Below are 24,303 nucleotides of genomic sequence, written 5' to 3'. Positions count from 1 at the left end.
GTTTTTTGCCAATTCCTTCAGAGCAATTTGAACTTCCTCCTTCATCACCATAGGTTCTTATTCATGTTATTTCATGAAATTCTTCTGTGTCAGCCAATTCCTTCTGATACAGTGACTCTGTGTATTCCTTCCATCTTCTCTTGATACTTCCTGGATCATTTAACATTCTACCCAAAGTATCCTTAAGTATTGCCACCTGTGGCTCGAATTTGTTTTTCAACTCCTTCAGCTTATCTTCAGCTTAAGAAATGCTGAATGATTTTGGCCCTTTTGATCTTCTGACTCCAGCTCTCTGCACATTTCATTATAGTATCCTGCTTTGTCATCTGGGCTGCCTTTTGAAATTTTCTGGGCAACAGTCATATGTTAGGAAAGGTTAATATTGTGTTTTAAAGATGACTGAACTCAAGGAAGCTCTGGTGGCTTAGTGGCCAGGAGCTGCACTGCAATCCCAGAGATACGCAGTTCAAAAATCCACCAGATTCTCCGTTGGAGAAGGAGGGACAATCTCCTCCTGTACCAGTCAGATTCGACTTGATGGTACACACAGAGAAAATAATTAAAAGAAAAAAAAAAAGAAAGATGACTGAACTCTACACTATGTATTACACATTTCTGCAATCTGTCCTGGGTTAGGCATATAAGCATAACATAAAATTTCATTTTCTCTTCCTAATAAATATAAATTGAGGAAAAACATATATCTACTAGGAACAACTGAAGGACAATATAAGACAGATTATGTTGTTTTTCTGTGAGGTTGTATCTTAGAAAGGGATTAATATGCTTAGAAAAGTGGAGGGTTAGTGAAGAGAGTAAGACCTTCAACGAGGTGGACTGACACTGTGACTGCAGCAATCAGCTCAAGTGTATTGGAGATGATGACAGCACTGGATAGTACTGTGCCACTCTCATCCTCTCGTCTGTTGTTCACAGAGTGGCTATGAGTCGTACTCGACTAGATGGCACCTAACAACCACCACCACCTCCACCATAGGACAGTCTGTAGAGAGTTGTGCTATAAACCCAAAAGCTGTGTAGTCTCCTACCATTGAGATTTATAGCCTTGGAAACCTGACAGAAGGTCACCGAGTCAAAACGGACTCAACAGCAGTGAGTGACTAAGTGGGATAGTATATAAAATGTCAGGATGCTACTCCAAAGGTTGGTGAGTCAAATCCACCAGCAGCGTCATGGGAGAAAGATGGACGGCCTCCTCCCACAAAGAATTACAGACTTGAACTAAAAAATGACTCAGTAGCAGTGGGTTTGCTTTTTTAAAAAAATTTAAGACTTTAACATTTTAATGGCCATCAACAGTAATATATATGTAATGAGAAGTAATAATCTGTAATAAGAAATAAAAGGTGAAGAAAGTCTGCAAAGCTGCCCAAAATGTCTTAAGAACAGGTACTAGAATTACCTTTGCACTTCTATAGTTCCCATAGTTTCATATGCAAAATCACATTTGTTATCAATTTCAATAGCCTTGCTGATAAGTTCCAGACCTTTATCCAGATCTTGCTTCCACTGAAGTTGAAGTAATCTACAAATGAATGAAGGCAGTTAGTTTGAAGTGACCATTGTACAGAATTAGTAGAAAATAGATGTGACTCAGTTTCTGCACTCAATGAATGTATAGTTACAAGGAAATAAAAAGGTTAAAGTCTATAGTATTAATATAAAAATTTTGACCTTAATTTATACTGGCTCTGAGGCATAAGATCCTTACTAAAGGAGAAAAAAAAAACCTGCTAAGCAATCTAGGCATTATTCCTAACTCACAATGTAATCAAATTTTTTATTCTGTATAAATTTAACAAAAGAATTTTAAAATTATACTTCATATTAAACATAATTTTTATTATAATCCACAGGGCAAAGACTGAAAAGAATTATATATTCCCAATTTTTATATAAGGAATATTTGACAGGATATTAAAAAACGAAATTAAAACTCTTAACCCAGAGTAAAAATAGTACATTTACCAATATCTATATAATAATAAGACAATAAGAAATATACTTTTAAAGAAATTTAATACATTAGTGAAGCCATCACAAATATTAAGAAATATATATCCCTTTCTTCTAGGGCTATAGGAAACCCATTTTACTACTACAAAATAAATTTAACTTCCTACTAGAACAAACCACAAAAATACATACCCTTTATGAACATATGTTGTGGCATTATCTGGTTCCAAATCGATACATTTATCATACATTTCATCAGCTTTACCAAACTGTTGTTGATCTGTTAGTGCCTAGTTGAGGAGATATTTTGGTTATAATAAGGTTACTGTCAACCTAAGCTGTCAAAACTTATTAAAATTTACTTTACTTATCCATTTACTATGGAATAGCTTTGTTTTGAGAATACAAATTGGTTTAAAGTGCTACATCCTAAAATAACTATAAACAGTTAAATTAGATGTAACTATTTCTCTATTTGTACAATGATAAGAAAAATTAGCAGAGGGTTCAAAGGACAGAAATTTTAGTGCAAACAGACTATACTAAAGCTAGCGCTGTGCCAGTGCTGGTAAGAGGACAGGTCAAGCAGGTCAAAGCCAAGTTTAAGGAAGCACAGAGACAGAGCTAAGCAATTAGGAAAGTTCCACACAAAGGCTACTTCTCATAATGGCTTCTTTAAAAGCTATTAGGTGGCCTCTGCCTTTATCTGCTCATAAATATCTACATCAAATACCCTTCTGAGTTCTGTGACATGATGAAGTTTGTGCCTTCTCATTCTGGTTTGGTACTAATAAGTACAAGGCATAAAACAGTATCCACAATTTAATGTAAAAGTTGTGATTATAATGTACATTATCCTACTTTAACTTCCAAACATTCTATAAACTTTATTATACAGTACATGCTTTAAAAAAAGTAATTAACGGGAGCATGTAGTAAGCAACCACCTTTTCTAGGAACTGTAAGAACAAAGACTGAATGGATGAGATTATTTCAAATTGAAGTTATAGAACTTCTAGGCCATGTTTCATACCCCAGAATTTCAATCACTAATGCAGTGACGTGTAGGACCTAAAAAGAATAGATCAAACAGAAATCAATCTTCTCATAATTCTGCCTAGTAAACTTTCAAAGTATGTGAGAAACTTTTCTTATGTCTAAAGAAAGCATAAAAGGAATGTAAAAGCAAAACAAATAACAATGGTTTAACGGAATGAGTCTATCAAGGATGGACATTTTTATGTTTCCTGTTTCTGTAAAGTTTGTGAGGGAAATATTTATTTTGTAATTAAAAATATGAGATAAGAGATAGGAAACAGACTATTGAGATGGATAATTTTTGTAAATACCAAAAGCAATTTTCAAATTTAAAAGCTAAGAGAGAAAACAGAAACATTGAAAGATAATTTGAGAGGAAACAAAAATAATTGGCTATAAGAAGCTAAGCAATTTCTTGTAAGATTTATAATTAATATATTTCAGGGACTTTACATTACAATTAAAAAGTTAAACTGAATGGCAATTGTATTTCCCACATTTTCAATTCTAAACCAAGAAATACTTCCAGAGTAATTATTTTAAAAGGCCAGAAAAAAACCTAACCACTTAAAAAAACAGTGATTAATAGAGACTGAAAAAAAATCCCAACCCTTTCTATGGACAGTTCCTACATATAATAAGTTTTCCTAAGGTAATGGATTTTATTTTTTTTTCCTTTAAAAAAACCCCTCATAACAAATACAATCATGAGGAAACGGCTTTGTTAAAGTTTTCTTAAATTATGAATTTAGGCCATGGTTTTCAAATTGTAGGAAAAAAGCCCTAGTGAGCCGACCCAGGACCATGTGGGCAGCCAGGGGAATAACAGCAGGAATAAAGCCATCTGCCTCCATGGGAGCTGCAACCAGGAAGCATGGTCTTCTACACCATAATTCGGCACACATATGTGTTTCTTTAAAATAGCCCCGAAGGGGGAAAAATACTAAAAATTAACAATTACCTGAGCATATAGCGCGTAGCCTTCAGCACATCTTGGGAATTTCTTTATGACTTCTTCAAAGCCTTTCATCGCTGCTTGGATTTGTGAAGAATTGTTTCCTGTGTATGCCTGACGATACTGTTTTTTTAAAAAAACCAAATAAAACAGGCCTGTCAAAATGAAGAACTCAAACCTTGTGGAATGTTGAAACATGCTACAAAAGATGCATAAAATTAAACAAAAATTTCCCCATAATCAGGTGATACGTTAATTTGCTGTTCTTTAAAATGGCAACATTATGGAGTCAAAGGTTTTGTACAGTTAGGATTTCACTTTCACTACGGGTTGAAGAGAAACATCCTGAATACTCCAGAGGAGAGTATATCAACTTGTAAGTTAAAACTTTAACCAAGAGTGAAGATAGCAAGTGGGGGAATTTAAAACCAACTTCATCTAATAATATATCCTCCACCAAATGTGCAATTCTTAACTGTATGTGGCTCACTCTTAGGATTCAAGGATATGGGACTAACAGGAAGTACTTCATTTCATTAGAAATGGACTAAGTTTTTTTTTCTTTTATTTCTTCATTGTTGCACATTTCTCCCCCTCTTCTCTCCTCTAGCTTACCCCCTAATGTGCCCCTTGCTCCAGACTTTTCTGTATAATGCATAATCATATACTCCTTTCAAACAATTCTTCCCCTCATTTGTTCTAAGGCAGTATTCATTATCTGTCCACTCTTTTCACATTCCCTCCCTAACCTCCACCCCATGTCCCCATGCCTGTCCCACTTTGTAACATTGGGGAGCTTTAAGGACATTATGCTAAGTCACAAAAGAATAAATACTACAAAACACCACTGCTCTAAAACAGGACAGAAAAGGACTCCTTTTCTTTTCCTTTTCAGCTCTGTGTTTTTGAATATTGCCAAGAAGTGGCCCTATAAAGGAGAGAGCAGATATATTGGGTCATGATTACAAATGATTTAAAAATTTTTTTTTTGTTCCATATACTGGTTTATGGTAGAGAGGCAACAGAACTGTGCTAGGTAGGGGAGCATAAAATCAGGATATCCATTCAGATGAACACAAATTATCCATTCAGATAAAACATCCAAAAGGAACCCTTGTGACCAAGGAGGATAAACACTGGGTTGCTAACCTAAAGTTTGGTAGTTCAAACTCAGCAGCTGAACTTCAAAATAATGATAAGGCTGTCTGCTTTCCTAAAGATTTGCTGTGAATCAGACCTGACTTTATGGCAATAACTGGCTTGCTGGTTATATTTCAATCCACATGTTGGAAAACATGTGGTTCTCTTCAGGTTTTGCACCCCGCAGTTATACTTTAGGGAAGAAAGGAAATGCTTTTGTAGACAATGAGATACTAATTCTTGTTAACAGGGAGAAATAAATATTGTATTAAGATAATCCAAGAAAGTTGCACCTACCAGTGCAAAACATTTCTGAGCTTGTGCCAGAGCAGACTCAGGCCTTAGTCGGATGCATTCATCAAAGTCTGCCACTGCTTCTTCAACTTGATCAAGAAGTATTTTCAGCTAAGGAAAAAAGAACACATTCAAAACAACACACCAGGCATGCATCCACTGTGCTATTCTTTTAGCTAAATATAATGCTGAGCTAATTCGGTGTAGAATTCCTTTCCAGTGAATGAAAATACATTTATATTTTAAAGATTCTAAAATGCAAAACTACTACCTAATTTTTAAAAAACACTGTAAACTCATCATTATATTGCAGTTCAGATCACTATTAAACAAGAAATGCCTTCTAGAAAATGAAACACCTCTACATTTCTGTTTCAGGGCAGATTAGACATAATTACCTTAAAGACCATGCCACTAAGGATCAAAATATCATAATTTTAAGGGATCATCTCAATACTTCTTAATCACTCTTCAGACAAATATATTAGGGAAACCTTTCCATTCAAAGAAGTTCACTTTTTCTGTAAGTTTATGAACAGTCCATATTTTCATTGTATTGAACTCTAGGAAGCTCTGATAATCAGATGATAAGGATCTGTTTGCCTCAGTTAAGACTGTAATTGGGAACTGCTTCTTCTTGGTATATTCTCCCTGAAAAACTAATCTTTTGAAATAAAACTGCATTATTGTGATACAGGTGAGTTTTGTTTTTCGGAGACAGAGACAACTGCATAGTTAGTTGAGGGTAATTTGTCATTAGCAAGAATCCATATAAACAATTCTGTTTATTCTAGCATTCATGTAAAATTCTCAATAGAGGTTACTAATGTTTTACTCAGTAAAAACGTATAAAAATGGGAGAGATGTGACTAAATAAAGACCAACTCACACTGTCAACCACTAAGACTCTTTGAAAAGAAAACATTGAGAAATTTTCAAAATAGTACCAAATTCTTCAACCCAATGGTCAGAACTCCAGGTATGAAGGATGGATTTACCTGTCCTCGGTGGTGATAAACATCTGCATTCTGAGGATCAATATCAGCAGCCATGTTAAAATCCTGAGTGGACAGCAAAGGCTCCTGCTGTTGCATGTACATGCTGCCTCTTTTGATGAGGGCATTTGCTCGAAGCTATACATTCAGAATGAAAAAATATTCATTATTACTTATTTTTATCATAAACTCAACTATTTAAACAGGTGAATGGCTTTTAGTACATTCACAAAACTGTGCATTCATCATTACTACCTAACAGCAGAACATTTCCATTATTCCAAGAAGAAATCCCACAGACATCAGTACTGCCTTTGCATGCTTTCCCTACTCTTGGAAACCAAAATTCTACTGTCTAGCTCTACCAGTTTGTTAATTTTGGACTTTCAATACAAGTGGATTGTTTTACACTGTTTTTTTTGTGTCTGGCTTCTTTATCTTGGCACAGTATTGTCTAGGTCCATCCATAATGTAATATGTATCAGAACTTCATTCCTTTTACTGATCATATTATATTCTATTTTATTCATCCATTCATTAGTTGATACTAATACATGCATTGTTTCCACTTTTTGGCTATTATGAGTTATGTCACTCTGGTCATTCATGAATGTGTTTTTCCACTGACATTCATATTTATATACTGAATTATCTTGGGTAGAACTCTTGAAGCCTTTTAACTTGATGTATAACTTTCGGACAAACTGCCCAACTGTTTTAAAAAACAATTTTACATTCCCATCAGTAATGTATGAAGGTTCCAAATTTTTCATATTCTTAAAACATTGATGCTGGCATATTCTCATTGGCCCTTTGCATATCTTCTTTGGAGATATATCTGTTCAGATTCTTTGCTAATTTTTTAACCAGGCTGTCTTTTTTTATTGCTACGTTGTAACATTTATTGACATAGAGCTTTTTTTAAAAAAAATTTCTTTTTTAATTATTTTGGGTGTGTGCACCGTCAAATCAGATCTGACTGGTACAGGAGGAGATTGCCCCTCCTCCAGCAGAGCATCTGGTGGATTCGAACCTCATGTCTCTGGGATTGCAGTGCAGCTTCTTGCCACTAGGCCACCAGAGCTCCCTATAACATGGAGCTTTTTCTATGTTTTGGCTGATAAATCCTTTACAAGTAGCTCATTCTGTAATTGTTTTTTGTAGTTTTTAACATTTTAATACCTAAGTTCAATTATCTATTTTTTTCAATTGCTGTTTATGCTTTTAGTATCATACATAAGGAAACAGTTCCTCATCTAGAGGTATGCAAAATTTCTTTTGTGTTTTCTTCCAGTTATTACATTTAAGTTTTGGATAAGTTAAACTCAGTTGAGGCACACTTTCTGGTTGATGACTATTTATACAAAAGAAGATTAGGCTTGACTTGGTAATTAAAATATTTTAAAGCATCATCAATTTACTTTTAATGACTATCTTGGTAAAAATACTATTTGTACTTAATTATTTCATTAATTATTATGATACTTGCAACTGTTGTTCACATATCTGAATGTCAGTTCAGTAAAATGATAAACTATATAATAAAGTATGCTTATTGAAACTTGAAAAAAAGGTAAAGTAAAAGACATGATGAAGCAGTGTATCAGAAATATGCTTCATCTCCCAAATTTTGTCCAAACTAATATATGTCTTCCTCAATAAAACAAACACAAATGCTCCTGACAACTGTACCAACATATAACTAAGTACAACTATTCATAAGGAAAGCCAGTACAAGCAAATTAAAGATATTACTACTAGAGTCTTACTTTGAACCTCTAAAAAATATTTAAATGAAAATTTTTTTGTTTACAAAATGTCAAGTTAATGTAACAATTAGGTATTTATAAACAACTTTTTTATTCATGAAAATATTATGAATGATTCATTTGGAGATGAGAAAGACTACAGGGTTCACTTAATGAAATGAGGTAAGAGACCACAGAAATGCGAACTAGTAAAGAATATAATTAATGATTAAAAAAAGATGACATAATCAGATTCCCTCTAAGTCTTCATTACAGAAATAATTACATATACCTTAAGAACACTTGGAAAATGGCAAACTATTTTAACCATTCTAACTATAAAATGTTGTTGTATGTATTTCAACATACTGGTATATATTTTTGAACTTGTTTTTTAATATAAAATAAAAATGTATTATATTCTGTTTCTTTTTGCTTTAATAAATAGAAATTTATTCTCTCATAGTTTAAGATAATCTCTCTTGCTGCTACTGAGTCAAAACCAAAGTCTGAATTTACAACATGAGGTCTAGGGGAAAAGCTTTCTTTCTGTTAGCTAAAAGTTTAAGAGGAAAGAAAGTCCTTGTTTCCTTTCTGCATTTTATAGAAGCAGAATTTCTCCATAGATCTTGGCCTTTCTCCATGCCCAGTTGGTAACAAATAAAAGATATAAGTCCAAGGATGTACTCTTGGCTCTTTTTTCTTGTTGGTACTGAGGTCCCTGGAGTGTTTTTATTAAATATGTTTTATAAGTTGGTGGCAACAAGCTGTGCTGCAATCTCTAAGGCATGCAATTTGAGGATACCAGCTGCTCTGCAGGAGAAGGATGGGCAATCTCCTCCCATGAGATTAACTGAAAACCCACCACAGCAGTCAGCAATGGGTCAGTTCCGACTGACCAGCAAAAAAAATTATAGGCTACTTTACTATATAGCACTGCTGTACTACTTTCATCATTACCCAAACACTTTCTAATATTAAATATGAAAAAGATAAGTCAGGAGGTTAGCCAATCTTAGCAGATTTTAGAGGGGGAAAATTTTTTTCCCAGTTAAAGAGAAATATCACTGGTAATTATATTTCAGTTTCACTGCACCCAAAGTCTTTTGGAGAATGACAAATGAAATGCTGAAGAACATTTACAAAATAAATTTTTACTTACTAACATCACACACATCCAATCTCTCATATACATGCATACATGTTTTTAAATATACCTTTACATTAGCTTCCTTCAAACTGATGACCTTATCTAAGTCTGGTTTGGCTGCATTGGCATTGCCAATAAGCAAGTAGAAGGTAGCTCGTAGTAACAATGCTTCTGCTATGTATTTGCCTTGAGTATCTATTTCTTTTGAACATTCGCTTATAATTTTATCATAGTTTTCTTCTTCCATATACTGTTTAGCCTTTATATATCCAGAGCTGAAAAGAAAAACAAACACAGGAAACTATTTAATAAGAGAACCAAATTCTAAAACTGATTATAGAGAATCCATTTCTGTTAAGTAATTGCTCATTTGATGCCAACAGGCTTTTCTTGATGCTGTGGGCAGAGAGCACGCGCTTAGAAATGAAACATCAGAGGCAATCACAGAAAGACAGTTTAATGTTAAGGCTTAGATAGCTGTGCAGAATGATGCACTAAGGAAAGCAAGAGATTGAGCTACACCACGAATGAGAATCCTGTGTTGTTCACTTTAAAATCTGTAGCACAATGATGTCATTTCACAATTATTTAATGACTACAAGAAGGAATACAGGAATAGGAAACAATGATGTGGGTGGACAGTTAGGGAAGGCAATGGAAGGGACATAATCAGAGTTGTACTTTATAAAGACCATTCAGTTTCTGATATAGAGAATAGACTGCAAGGGAACAAGGTCAGAAATATCAGAAAAGCTTTCATGATTTATTAGTTACTATTTTACCTAAAAGAATAGGTTAACGGGTAGATCTATTAAGGAAGCAAATTTATAAGATGTTTTTTCCCATCAAATGTTGTTGTTATATGCCGTTAAGTCGCTTGCAATTCATAGCGACCCTATGTACAACAGCCCTAAACTATGCTCTGCCCTGTGCCAATCACACTGTCTCAAATACACCTATCCCAATTACCCCAGTCACTGAATCAATCCACCTCATAGAGGGCCTTCCCCTCCTGCGCTGTCCCTCCACCCGACCAAGCATAATGTCCGTCTCCAAGGACCAGTCCCTCCTTACAACATGTCCAAAGTATGTTAGATGAAGCCTCAGAATCCTTTCCTCCAAGGAGCTGCCTGGTTTAACCCTCTCCAGGATGAATCTATTTGTTTTCCTAGCAGTCCATGGTACACTGAATACTCTTCTCCAGCACCACAGCTCAAAGGCATCAACTCTCCTTCTATTCTCCCTAGTCATTGTCCAACTCTCTGATGCAAAGACCATGGCCTATATCAGATACACCTTAGACTCCAAAGAGACATCATTGCTCTTCAGAACTTTGGAAAAGTCCCTAACAGCAGACTTTCCCATCACAATACGTCTTTTAATTTCCTGGCTGCTGGTGTCAAGAGTGTTGACTGTGGAGCCAAGCAAACTAAAGCTATGAACAATCTCAATCTCTTCACCATCCATCCTGATGCTGCCAACTGGTCCAGTGGTCAGAATCTTTGTCTTCTTGACATTGAACCTCAATCCATATTGAAGGCTGCAGTCCCTGACCCTCAGCAGCAAGCATTTCAGGTCCTCCTCAGTTTCAGCAAGCAGGGTTGTGTCATCTGCGTAGCGCAGATTGTTGACAGATCTTCCACCAATTCTGATCCCACATTTCTCCTCATAGAGCCCAGCCTCCTGGATAATCCGTTCAGCATACAGGTTGAAAAGATATGGAGATACGACACATCCCTGGCATACACCCTTCCCAATTTTGAACCATGCAGTGTTTCCTTGCTCTGTTCTGATGACTGCCTCTTGGTCCAAATATATGTTTTGCATTAGCACAATCAAGTGTTCTGGTATTCCCATTCTTCTCAGAGTCAGCCACAGTTTGTTATGATCCACACAGTCAAACAACTTTGCATAATCAATGAAACACAGATAGACATTCCTCTGGCATTCCCTGCTTTCAGCTACAATCCACCCTGGACATGCTCACCAAGTTGTGCCAAGAAATCTGGAGAACAACCCACTTGGCCAACTGACTGGAAGAGATCTATATTTGTTCACATTCCAAAAAAGGGTGACCCAACAGTGTGGAAACTATAGAACGATATCATTGATTTCATATGCAAGCAAGATTCTACTGAAGATTATCCAAAAACGACTGGAATAGCACATCAGCAGAGAACTGCCGGAAGTCCAGGCTGGGTTTAGAAGGGGTTGTGTTACTAGGGATTGTAGGATTGTTTCATTTAAATAGGACTTGAAAAAACATTCTTCTGTTTTTAAAATATCACTTCTTAGTTTTCTAAAATGATGAATTCTTTGTGAACTGTAAAACTGTAAAAGGGATACCCTCTTCTTACTCTCCCCTGCACTGGATAGTAATTAAGAGTAGACAAACTTCTCAGGAGGGGAGAGGTCTGGTGTCCAAATTCATAGGGAGTGCACTGCTAACACAAAATGCAGTGCTTCTCTGTGGATCAAATCTGCTAGCATCTCTACAGGACAAAGATGGACAATCTCCTCCCTTGCCATTCATAGCTTCTAAAATCTTGCTGGAGGGTCAGCTATGATGCAGTTCCAAATTGACAGCAATGAGTTTATGTTTTGACTTTTAAAGGTTCTTCCAAATAGAAGACATTATAATTTAAAAAACAACAATAACAACAAAAACCAAAACCCCACCCAAACCTGTCAAGAAAAGTTATGTTGGTCAAAATCTTTTAAATTTGGAATAACCTATCCTTTAATTACATTCTAATGTCTGAGACACTCTAGTTTTGCTCCTTAGACTAACAGGGATAGAAAAAAAACTATTAAAAGCAACTATTAATTCAGCTTGGAAGTAATTATAGTTCCCAGTTATTGAGATCATAAATGCTGGGAAATGATGCATGCCATCTCTAAATCTCATGCTGATCCTAACTACCTTTAGCTCTAATGAAGCTAAAGCTTAAGAGTAAAGTGAAATTTAATATCTCAGATAAAATTCCAGTTAGTATTATGGTAAGAGGTTAACTATGTCTTGTCATATCTCACATGCTGTTGTAGTTGTCTTAAAGCAGATTTTGATTCATGAGGAGCCCTTTTATAATAACGGTATCAACTCTTATTGGTTTTTCTCACTCTGATATCACGTCAAGAAAGCTATGCCTTAAATATTTACTTCCCAGCTATAATGTGCTGTAAGGTTTTTGTAAGAACTGACAAGCTGTTAGCATTTTAGCGTATTTATGCACAGTATATATTTCTGAAAAATAGCCTATAACGGTATAAAAGTTGGGAGACAGAACAATTACAGGCATTAGATTTCCCTAAATCCTCTAATATACCATTAATTAACATAAAATCAAATTATGCTTTACTATGGGAACAAACTAATTAAATACCATGTTGGTAATACTGGATCTGTTTTTCAAAGAGTGCTAGCTTTAACAGCCAAGCATAAGTATTGCTCAACAGAAACAGAAAAGATGATTAGATGGCTTATATACTACAAATATATACATGTTGTTGTTGATTGCCTTCGAGTTGACACGACTCATAGCGACCCTACGAACAAAAGGTTTGAAGCCCCTCTAAAACTATCGACATTTATCAAAGTTCATAGGGTTTCTGGAGGCATGTTATTTAGGAAGTGGATGCCACTCCTGCTTCCAAATACAAACATATATACTTGATCTCCAGCTAGAAACACGGCACCCTGTAATTTTGTTTTGGGTCACTATATGATCAAATATAAGAAGGCCCAAGGATATAATTTTTTCTAGACAAGTGGAAAAACTGAAGAAACTCATTGGTCATGCCTAAACATCTAATTGTTTATAAAGAAAAACTCCCCATCTGAAAACATCTGGATGTTCAGCTACACAATAATTTTCAATTTCATGCCAATTATTCCAGTGCAGTTAATGACTCACCAGAAGTTAACTCCCAAGCTGTAAGACACCCACGGTAAAAGTATTTTTATTAGGTACTGTCAAGTCCAACTCATAACTCCACACTGCAGGAGTAGAAGGGACTCAGAAGGTTTTCTTTATACGAACAGATGGCCAAGTATTTTGCCAGTAGAGCCACTGAGTATGAACTTCCAACCTTTTGGTTAGCAATTGAGTGATTAATTATTAATGAATTTATTTATTTATTTATTTATTTAATTCAGAGGCCATCTGGAATCTACACCAATAACTATGCTTGACTTACTTTTCTTTCACTTCTAAAGCTTCTCCTTCTTTGTCTTTATCTTCATCAGATTTCTCTCCTTTGAGCATGGGCTGAGAAATGATATCATCCGTGAAAGAACTAAAGTAAGATTTGATAAATTGTGGAGATGGCATCAGAGGTTCTCGATTCTGAAATTTAATCACATTTAAGAATATCAAAATGAGACAACATTAATAAAAGAAAGTTACTTCTGTAGAACATTCAGAGTAACTGTTGTTATAAAAATAGAAAATGCATTTTAAAAGTAACTGAAGACAAAAGACAGGGGAAATAATAAGGAAGCCAGTAGCAGCTAGTCCACAAAGATTTTAAATGAGACACTTTCAAGTCTCTCAAGATGTAAAATATTAAGAATTCTTAGAATCAGTATGGAAAACGAAAGAAGGCAAAACCTGTAATGCAGAAGGCAAATAACTATCTCTTTTCCTGGTCTCTGTCCCAGGGGATTAACATCTTCATTTGCCACTCAAGATCACTTCTTAAGCTGATGTTGAAAATGTTAAGGTCATTTACCATGCGCTTCACCTGTTCTTTATTCCTATTGAAAACATTATCTATAGATCTTCTATGCTGCTGAATATAAGACCAAAATCACATCTGACTTCTTTTTTGCATGGTGACTTAACTCGTAGTATTTTATTTTGTTTCTCTTAAGAAGCATAATTAGGCTGGTGAATGTTTAAAGAAGAAGGAATCAAAGGGCACTAAAGAAACATTTGATCTTTTACTACAAAGTTCAACTCCAAGAGTTAAAAAAAAAGTCATTTAAAACTATGCCTAACAAAGGCCAGTACCATCATTCTGGTAGCTTCTGTATTTGAAAGAAGTGGGACAGGAGAAGATAAAGTAGATGAATGGGATCTTCTAAGAATCAAATCCTTATGCACATCCAAAAACTTCTCCAACAGAGTAAAAAGGGAAGCCACCGACTGGGAAAAACTATTTGGTAATAACATATCAGATGAGGGACTTATATCCAGTATTTATAAAACACCTGAGCACCACAACAAGATAAAGATAAATAATCCAATAGAAAAATGGGCACAGGATATGAACAGACACTTCACTGAAGATGACATTCAGATGGCTAACAAGCACATGAAGAAATGTTCAAAATCCCTAGTTCTACGAGAGATGCAAATTAAAAAACTATGAGATATCATCTCACCCCAGTCAGAATTGCAAAATTTAACAGAACAGCAAGCATCAAATGCTGGCGAGGTTGTGGAGAAACTGGAACCCTTATTCACTGTTGGTGGGAGTGTAAAATGGTACAACCACTGCGGAAGGCGGTATGGCGCTTTCTCAAAAAGTTGCAAATAAAGATACCATTTGACCCAGCAATTCCACTACTGGGAATATATCGCAAAGAGACCATAACTGACATCCAAGCAGATATATGCACACTCATTTTTATTGCAGCTTTGTTCACAATAGCAAGGAGTTGGAAACAAACTAAGTGCCCATCAACAAACGAATGGATAAAGAAGTGGGAGAGGAGAAAAGAAAAGAAAAAAAAAAAGAAAGAAAGGTAAATTCAAGTAAATGATTTGAAATTTAAAAAATAGCATTCTGGTAAAAGGGTACAGAGCAAGATAGGTTCTTATTTAACAGTTTCTATACATATTTTCCAGCAACCTCGGGATATACTTTATATTCTGTCAATATTCTTATTATTTATTTTCTTTCTATTTGTTCTATTCAGAATCAACTCATAGCTGACCCTCCAGCAGGATTCCAGACACTGTATACTGCACGGGAGGAGACTGTCCATCATTTCTTACGAAGCATCTTGTGGATCTGAACTGAGAATCTTTGAATTGGGAGCATAACTCCTTACCACTAAGCCACTAGAGCTTCCTTTTAAGCAATAAAGTAATTATTGACCATTTGATGTCTGGTGGCCTAATGGATAAGGAGCTGTACCCCTAACCTAAAGGCTTTGAATCTTCCAGATGCTCAAGAGAAAGACAAGTAAGCTACTTGCTGTTGTTGTTGTTGTTTAATGCCATCGAGTCGTAGACGACTCATAGCGACCCTATGAATGAACAGCCTGAGCACTGTTCGTACATAGAGTTTCTGGAGGCAAGCCATTTCGGAAGTGGATGCCGCTCCTGCTTCCAGAAGCTATTTGCTACTGCTATGTAATTTAAAGCCTCTGAATATCCACTGGAGAATTATCTCTGAGTTGGTTGCGACTGGGTGGCAATTTTTTTTTTGGTCTCATATAAATGATTTTTTAAAAGTTGTAGACAGTACTCAAGGTGGGTTTTTTCCCCAGTAAGCTAATCTATTTAACTAAAGATGACTTCTGGATATAGTTTCAGTTGAAAGTTTAAAGAATATTTTAGGACAATAGCTTCAGGGATTCTTATAGCCTCATGCATACAGTAAGTCTAGATTTAAAAACAACAAAAACCTTCCTAAACCATCTGAGGTTTCTTTCCATATTTTTCTCCTTTCTTATCAGGATCTATCTAATTTGACCTTGTTGAGAACATTCAGCCATATAAGCAAGGAACAATTTGGTTCTGCTCTCAAGGTTATTGATCTGACAGTTCATGTAGATAGTCCAATAGAGCCTTCTCTGAGTAACTAAATGACTTACTCTAAGCTAGGAAGAGTAGGACTGTAAATTGAACATGAAATCCACGGGACAAAGCCAGTATTTGTCTTTGTGCTATCTTTTGGGATCTGATGAGTCTAAATTTTAAGATTTTATAAATAAATTTTATATCACGTGACAAAATGTATTTTAGTATTTCAATAAAAATCTTGAACAGAATTGTATTGGCAAGAAGTGTGCCTGATTCAGGCCATGGTCTTCGCAATTACTTGCTATGGATCAAAGAACTGAACAATGACTAAGGATGACAGAAGACAATTGGATTTTCAAAGCTCTGGTAGCATAATTTGCTACACTGCTGCACTTAAGACCAAAAGGTCAGTAGTTTAAATACACCAGTTGCTCCCAGAAATAAATATGGATAGTCTCCTCTCATAAACATTTACAGCTTCAGAACTGGTTGGGGGAAGGTACTATGAACTGAAATCAACTCAGTGGCAATGAGCCTGGGCTGTTTTGTGGAAATTTTCACAGAAGCAGATTGCTAGGCCTTTTCCCCATGGAGCTACCAAGTAAGTCTGAATTGTCAACATTGTGGTTAATAGTTCAGTACTTAAATATTGTATTCTCAGGGTTCCTCCCTCCAGTGACATTTAGTGATGCTAAACAGATTTGTCCTGGAAAGGGTTAAACTGGGTGGCTCCTTGGAGGCAAGGATTCTGAGGCTCCATCTAACATACTTTGGACATGTTGTGAGGAGAGACCGGTCCTTAGAGAGGGACATCATGCTTGGGAGGGTGGAGGGGTGGCGCAGGAGAGGAAGGCCCTCTATGAGGTGGATTGATTCAGTGACGGGGATAATTGGGATGGGAGTGTCGGAGACAGTGCGATTGGCACAGGACAGAGCGGAGTTTAGGGCTGTTGTACATAGGGTCACTATGAGTCGCAAGCGACTCGACGGCACATCACAACAAACAACAACAACAGTCCTTCCATAATCTACTTTTATCCCTTCTTGGATACTTAGTAATAGTTATTATCTAAGTTATGTACATTTATCAGTGGCCTCTCTCGCTAAATTCAAATTCTGTATGGGCAAAGACCTATCACTGTACCCACTCCCATGAATGCTATGAAAATGTATGTTATGAAAAAGTAAAGGATCAGTGAAGGAGAGAAAGACCTCAAGGATACAGTGATTAGGACAATGAGCACAGCTAAGATTGTGAAAAAGACATAAGACTGGGCAAGATTTCAACCTGTTGTACATGGCATCTCTATGTGTCAGAATGGACTCAATAGCACCTAACAGCAAGAACAATGTCAAGGAATCTTCCAATATCCTCTCTCTATAGCACTTTACACTCTCTATGTACTTAAAACAAAGATAAGTCACAAGAGTGCAGTATTACAGGGAAAAGAAATCTAATCATTACCACTATGGGCAAGTTTATGCAGTCAAATTTAGAAATGATCCTTTGAAATGTATACTACATTGATGAGTCAGATTAATTTACCTTGTATTTCTCTTTGGCTTTCTCTTTGCCGAGGAGTTTAAGAACTTTATCAGCTAACAGCATGCTTTGTTGATTTTGGAACCCTTCTAATATACAGACAGCAGTCACATCTAGAAATGAGGGGGGAAAAAAACAAGTGGTTGTATGAAATTATGGCAAAGATTACTATCAGTAGTAAATGGGCACAAGGTGATCACAGAAAGCCTAAATTAAATTCTTGGTCTTATATGGCTATTAATTCACCATCTAATAAATTTATTTTTAGAATTTTGATATATTCAACAATTAAAGTAAAAGTCTAGAAAGGTATTCTATTTTTTTCTGGAGTTCACTTCCTCATCTATACAATGAAGGGACTGTAATGATAATTTCTGATGTTCTTCACTATTCTACTATTTTCTATTTGCAAACAAAATAAGGAAACCAGAAATATGTTCTGATGGGCAATAAATACAGGTTGACTCAGCATCTAACTCTCACATTTGTCTTCTTTAGGCTTCAGCGCAATTCTTTGTCTCTGATAAGATCTTGTTACAATCCTCTAAAATAAAGCTGCCTTAAAATTGTATTTCCTTCTTGTTATACCACATCTTAAGATACTGTGGTTTAAGATTTCAAAAATAAGGGTTTTTTTAACTTCTCAATCTTTCAAAGGACTGAAGAAATTTCTCACAATTCTCACACTTTATTCTGTCTAATAAGCCAATCTGCTGTTATATTCTCCTTACAGCCTGGCCAGTCCCAATATCAATGTCTTTCCCCATCATATTTCTTCCATCAAAAATTCCATTCAACTTCTTCTCTACAAATTATTAACTGTCAGTAAACTTAAGATCTAGTGTAAAACTTAGGATTCTCTTTTCCAATTCACTTCTACCCATTACTACCAAGTACACGATACCACAAAATCCCCTTTTCTGAAATGATCTATATTTTATGTTTACTGATGTTTTAAAATCAGATTTAACTATGCAGTGGAAAAATAATTTAGATTGTAGAAATAGGCCCCACATCACTGAGTCATGTACTTAAATGACAGTAGCTTATACACTATTTGCCGCTGTGGTAGCAGACATGGCCAATCAAGGGCTGTAGAATATTTATAGCATTTACCAAGAAAGCATATATTCACTTTGATGCCTATACTAATCACTGAATTGTCAAACAGGTATAAATATTTGAGATACCAGAGGGGGAAAAAAATTTCCTTAATGATTCTTAAAATTACTTTATATGAATGGAAGATATGAAATGCTAATAATGTAGAAGCTAAGAAAAACTATCGCTTGTTAAAAGCTCTTTAGCATTCCTTAGTACATGAATTACATGAATACTTAGCCAAATCTACGCCCACAGTTAACTCCACATCTGTAATACTTAAATGCAAAATACAGGCCCAACTGGAGAAGAAACTAACATTTAAATATAACTGATTACACACAAGGTAGGGTTTTACAGAAATTTATTAATGACTACAAATCCCTGAGTAATTTTTATACGTAAATACAAAAATCTTCTCACCTTCTAAGCATTCCTTTTTATTGTCTAGCTTCTCGTGGGCTTTTGCACGTCTAAAGAGCGCTTTCACGTATTTGGGATTAAGTTCAACAGCCTTTGTACAATCTTGTGCCACCTCTTTCCATTTTTGCTGTAATTAAGTTATTAAGATTTGAAAAAACAGTCATACTAAAAGAAGCACTATCCGACAGAAACCACTTTCCTAAATTTTGCAAGTTGAATTTCACAGTAAGAAAAATAAATATTTCTAACACTCAATATCCATAATTAGAAATATAAATAGCCCAAACAAGAAAAACATACTGGCTGTTAAAAATAGGCAAAAGATGTACACAGACCATTTTCCTAGCACTAAATCTGTAAACCTATTTAGATCCATGTGCTCACAGCATATCTCTGTTCTTCTAGCTGTGACTAAGAGAGCACCTTTTGCCATCAAAGCCAACCCTCTACAGTGACCTGAGCCCACTTCAAAACTGTATCAATGTATTTCTCTACTGAATCATTTCCAAAAGCTTGCGAACAACTTGTTCTAGTGTTTTCCATGTTTTAAAAGCTCTCCCTATAGTTACAGGGTTGTCACTCCATTTGCCTACTTCATTGACTTCTAATTTCTTTTTCAGACTTCCCCCAATCTCTACATGCTGAATTTCTAAAGGTCTTGTCTCTCTCTCTAGATGATTACATCTATTCCTGGTTTTAGAAACATTTAAATTTAGATGGCTCTCCAGTTTTATCTCTTCAGTTCAGACCATTCTCTTAGAGCTGTATACTAGACAGCTGTACTTAAGTTATGTCACTCTTACAGCTTGTCCCCTTAACTGTCACTGTTTAAAATTATACCTTTTCTCCTCTTTTTTACCTTTACATCTAAAAGAATAGCAAGCTGGTTTTTTTTTTGTTGGTCTTCAGTTTTCTTTTCAAGTCTCATTCAGCCTACTATGTTTTGGAAGTCTCCATTTCCATTCTTGTATCCTTTCAATATATTTTTGACAGAAGAGTGAGAACAATCCCAGATGATGTTCTTGTTCCACTTAAAATCCTTAAATATTTTCTGTCATACTCAGAATCAAACCTAAACTTCTTACTGTGTTTAATAGGCCTTGCCCTATCTGGTCCTTATCTATCTCTAATTTCACCTATGATCCACCAGTGTTTTTGCATCTCTAAATATACCAAACTCTTCAATGCCATATGCAGTTACACAAAGTGTTCCCTCTATTTGTAACACTCACTTCTCTGTTCTCCCTTATGTATCATTCTCACACTAGTCACTACACCAGTGATACAATTTCGTTTTTTCCACAGCATTTAGAAAAATTTTTCTTTTAATGGTTTACCGTTTAGCTACCCTTGAGTCCTATGCATCCATTTACACACTTTTATGGCAGCCAACAGTTTGAGCAAATAAATGAATATAAAAGCTGAATAAACTTAGAAAAGAATGATCAATTTCAACACTGCAAAATGTAAAATTAGAACAATGAGATAATTCTTTTTCTCCTACTAGGATGACAAAAATTAAGACTGATCATAAATCAGTAAGAGCAGTATGAACATGCGTGCTCAAATACTGCTGTTGGGAGTGTGGGTACTATCTATCTCCTTATATTTCTATTGCTAGAATTTCACTGTAGAGTTACACTTCCCAAAGTCTGCTCCTACTCAACAAGAACACCACCTTACAAAGGTATTTATCATAATACTAATTAAATTGTAAGCAATCCAAATATTTATCAACAGGGTGATGATGCTTTCTACTACATAAACACACAATATGTAGTAACATATTAGCTAGCAATGGAGGAGAATGCAGTCACACCAAAAAACCACCAACCCCACAGAACAAAAAGACCCTCCAAACAACTCGCCCACAAAAACACTTCATTTTCTAATTCTATAAAATCTGAAAATTTTGTAGCTTTGAAATCTTTTTGTAACTAGCAAAAACAAAACCTGTTCTTAAAAAAAGCTATATAATGAAAGGTAAATGTTTTAAAGCCACAAAATATCCTGTACTTTTAAAACTTTTAAAATCCTAGTCATTTGCTACCCTTGAGGGGCATTAACTGATATTTTAAGCAAATAGACACAAACAAAAGGAACAAAATGAAACAATCCAGGATGCATACCAGCTGTTCAAAGGCAGCAGCTCTGTTCTGATAAAACGTGGAAAGGTCAACGTTCTTCTCTGTAGGGCACAAACTGATAGCTTCAGTATAGCACTGAATAGCCTGTTCATATTTTCCTGCTTTAAAATACTTGTTGCCTTTGTTCTTAGCTGCTTGGGCTCTATCAAGAGAGTTCTGGAAAGACAGGAAAAAAATTAGCAAACATTAATACTCCACAACAGACTCAAATCAGTGATTAAACTATTAGGAAAAAAAAAAGATTAGTAAAACAGCTGTTTACACTACAAGTTGCTCAATGTACCTTCAACAGTTGGATTACCAAGTCAGAGTTTATATCGTAATTAAACAACACTCAAACTTTTCTAAAAATGTTGTAATGCTTTAAATACCAATTTCCTTCCACTTCTGCTAGCATTAGGCACATACTCACTTGCTGCTGCACTACTGTGAAGTTAGTTCCAATTCAGTTACCCTTTACAACAAAGCAGGACAGCAGGCATTCTCTATTGATGCCACCTGCCTCACCCTTCTTCTGAGGAGCAGCTGCCGAGTTTGAACCACTGACTTTCTGGTTAGCAGTGCAACACTGGGCCTACAATGCCAACCAGAGCACCTATTAAATGTGATATCTGTGTTTAATTTTTGCTAGTCTGATAGAATTCTTTTGGTGAAATGGTTATATGCTCATCTACCAAATGAAAAGCTAAAGGTTCAAACCTACCTAGTGGCTCCAAAGAAGAAAGTTGTTGTGATCTGTTCCCATAAAAGATTATAGCCTAGAAAATCCTTCACAAGGAGTTATTACAGATGAAAAATTGACAAAGCACCTAGCAAAAGTGGCCATAAAGTAGTGGTTTTCAATCGGGGATGATTTTACTCCCTAGAGCACATCTGACAATGTCTGAAGAGAATTTTTTTATGGTCACAGCTGGAAGGGAAGTGCTATCATCATCTAGTGGGTAGAGGACAGGGATACTCCCAAATACCCTAAAATGCAAAGGGCTTAGGCATAATTCAGAATTATGAGATTTAAAATATGGACATATAAAGTATCAAAGTTGTATAAAAAATTTCAGTATTATTTTAATATGCATTTTCTTACTAATGAATCTAAATATATTTCATGCTTATTGGCCACTGCTTTTCTTATTTTGAAAACCACTTAATTAATGTTGCTAATTTTTTTACTAGGTTCTGCCCATGCACTAGAAATACTTCGCCATTACAAATTTTACCACAATCTACTATAGTCTATCAACTTCATTTATGGTATTTTTTTTTAAAAATTTATTAATTTTAATGAACATTTACAGAGATTATGGTATTTTTTGGTCAAGCAGGTTTTAATTTTTCAGAAACCAGTCCTGAATAAAGCATCTTTATTCCTAAATTATTCATGACTTCCTGTTTTAAGACAAAATTCTGTTGTAAGACAAAATATACTTTCCCCTCCTCCATGTTGTCATTGTTAGGTCTCACTGCATTGAGTAAAACTCTTAGTAAACCCTACGAACAGATCCAGACCCTGTCCTATCCTCATCAACTCTGACATACTACAGCCCATTGCCACAGTCACTCTGTACTATCTTGCTCGGCTGACTCTCCAACTTATCAAGCATGATGTCCCTATGTAAGGAACAGTCCCTCCTAACAATATGCCAAAGCATTTGAGTCACAACTTTGCCAGCTTTGCCTCTAAGCAGCACTCTGACTGCACTTTCTCTAAGAAAATATCCATAGTTCAAATATTTTTTTAAAGGGATAAAAAAAAAAAATCTATCTTTTGTATACGTTTTATCATATACTGAATTCCGACATAGGCTGCTAAGGATCTCTGGTGGCACAGTGGTTAAGTGCTCAGCTGCTAACTGAAAGGTCTGTGAACCCACCAGTGGTTCTGCAAATGAAAAGCCCTGGCATTCTCCTGGAACAACTAAACACTATGAAAGCCCTACAGACAATCAGTTCTACTCTGAGATATAAGGCCACTGTGATTTAGAATCTACCTTGAAGGCACACAACAGAATACAGGCTGGCATACATTCCTAAAAACCTCATTTTAATTTCCTATTTCAATGACAACATAATAATCTATGAGGAGTGATATAGTATACCTTAGTATCTGAAAAGGTAACTTTTCCCTTTGTTGTTGTTGTCTTTGAGTAGAGCATGACTCATAGCGGCCTGAAGCCCTTCAACAACCATTGATATTTATCAAAGTTCATCGTTTCCTGAGGCATGTTGTTTAGAAAGTGGATGCCCTCCTGCTTCAAAACCTGTCACAGAATGTTACTGGCTGAGTCACCTGCAATGCATAGTGACTCTATGTACAACAGCCCTGTCCTGAGCCAATCTCACTAAGTCTGACACACCAACCCCCATCATGCCCATTACTGCATCTCATCCAGGGTCTTCCTCTCCTACACTGTCTGTCCACCGTCCTTCTCCAAGGACTGGTCTCTCCTGGCCACATGCCCATAATAATTGGGTTGGAGCTTCAAAATCCTAGCCTCCAAGGATAGACTTGGTTCCACTCTCTCCTATTTGTTTTCTTGGCAGGCCATGGTGTGTTCAAGACTCTCCTCCAGCACGACAACTCAAAGGCATCACTTCTTCTGTCATCCTTAGTTATTGTCCAACTCTCTGTAGCATAACAAGTAACTGAGAAAACCATGGCCTGGATTAAGTGCATCTTTGTATCTAGACCGACATCGTTGCTTTTCAGCACTCTGGAGTGGTCCATGACAACAGATTTTCCAAATGCAATTTGTCTTTTCATTTCCTTACTGCTGGTGTTGATTGTGGATCTGAGCAAGCTGTAATTGCTAACCACCTCAATCTCTTCTCCATCTATCATGGTGCTGCCAATTGGCCCAGTGGTGAGAATCTTTGTCTTCTTGATGTTGAGCTTCAATCCATATTGAAGAGTACAGTCCTTGACCTTCTTTTGCAGTAAGTGCTTTAGGTCTTCTTCAGTTTCAGCAAGCAAGGTTGTGTCATCTGCATATCATAGGTTGTTAATGAGTCTTCTTCCAATCTTGATGCCACACTCCTC

General features: G+C 35.9%; 1 protein-coding gene across 1 annotated transcript in view; it reads right to left on the bottom strand.

The window, feature by feature from the left end:
• Positions 1–24,303, bottom strand: part of TOMM70A (translocase of outer mitochondrial membrane 70 homolog A (S. cerevisiae)) — a 50,441-nt gene that overhangs the window by 6,776 nt on the left and 19,362 nt on the right. The window contains exons 2-11 of the mRNA XM_006890020.1: positions 21,249–21,422; positions 19,120–19,246; positions 17,599–17,708; positions 13,495–13,643; positions 9,365–9,572; positions 6,403–6,537; positions 5,408–5,515; positions 3,977–4,093; positions 2,170–2,267; positions 1,424–1,546 (exon numbers count right to left, since the gene is read on the bottom strand). Of these exons, the coding sequence (XP_006890082.1) occupies positions 1,424–1,546; positions 2,170–2,267; positions 3,977–4,093; positions 5,408–5,515; positions 6,403–6,537; positions 9,365–9,572; positions 13,495–13,643; positions 17,599–17,708; positions 19,120–19,246; positions 21,249–21,422 (1,349 nt within the window). The remainder of the gene's footprint in view (positions 1–1,423; positions 1,547–2,169; positions 2,268–3,976; positions 4,094–5,407; positions 5,516–6,402; positions 6,538–9,364; positions 9,573–13,494; positions 13,644–17,598; positions 17,709–19,119; positions 19,247–21,248; positions 21,423–24,303) is intronic.

Source organism: Elephantulus edwardii, unplaced genomic scaffold (genome assembly GCF_000299155.1).
Source record: "Elephantulus edwardii isolate Elephantulus edwardi_28Jun2011 unplaced genomic scaffold, EleEdw1.0 scaffold00085, whole genome shotgun sequence".
NCBI classification, from domain to species: domain Eukaryota; kingdom Metazoa; phylum Chordata; class Mammalia; order Macroscelidea; family Macroscelididae; genus Elephantulus; species Elephantulus edwardii.
The sequence above is the reverse complement of the archived record's forward strand: the minus strand, read 5'-3'. Positions and strand labels throughout refer to the sequence as shown.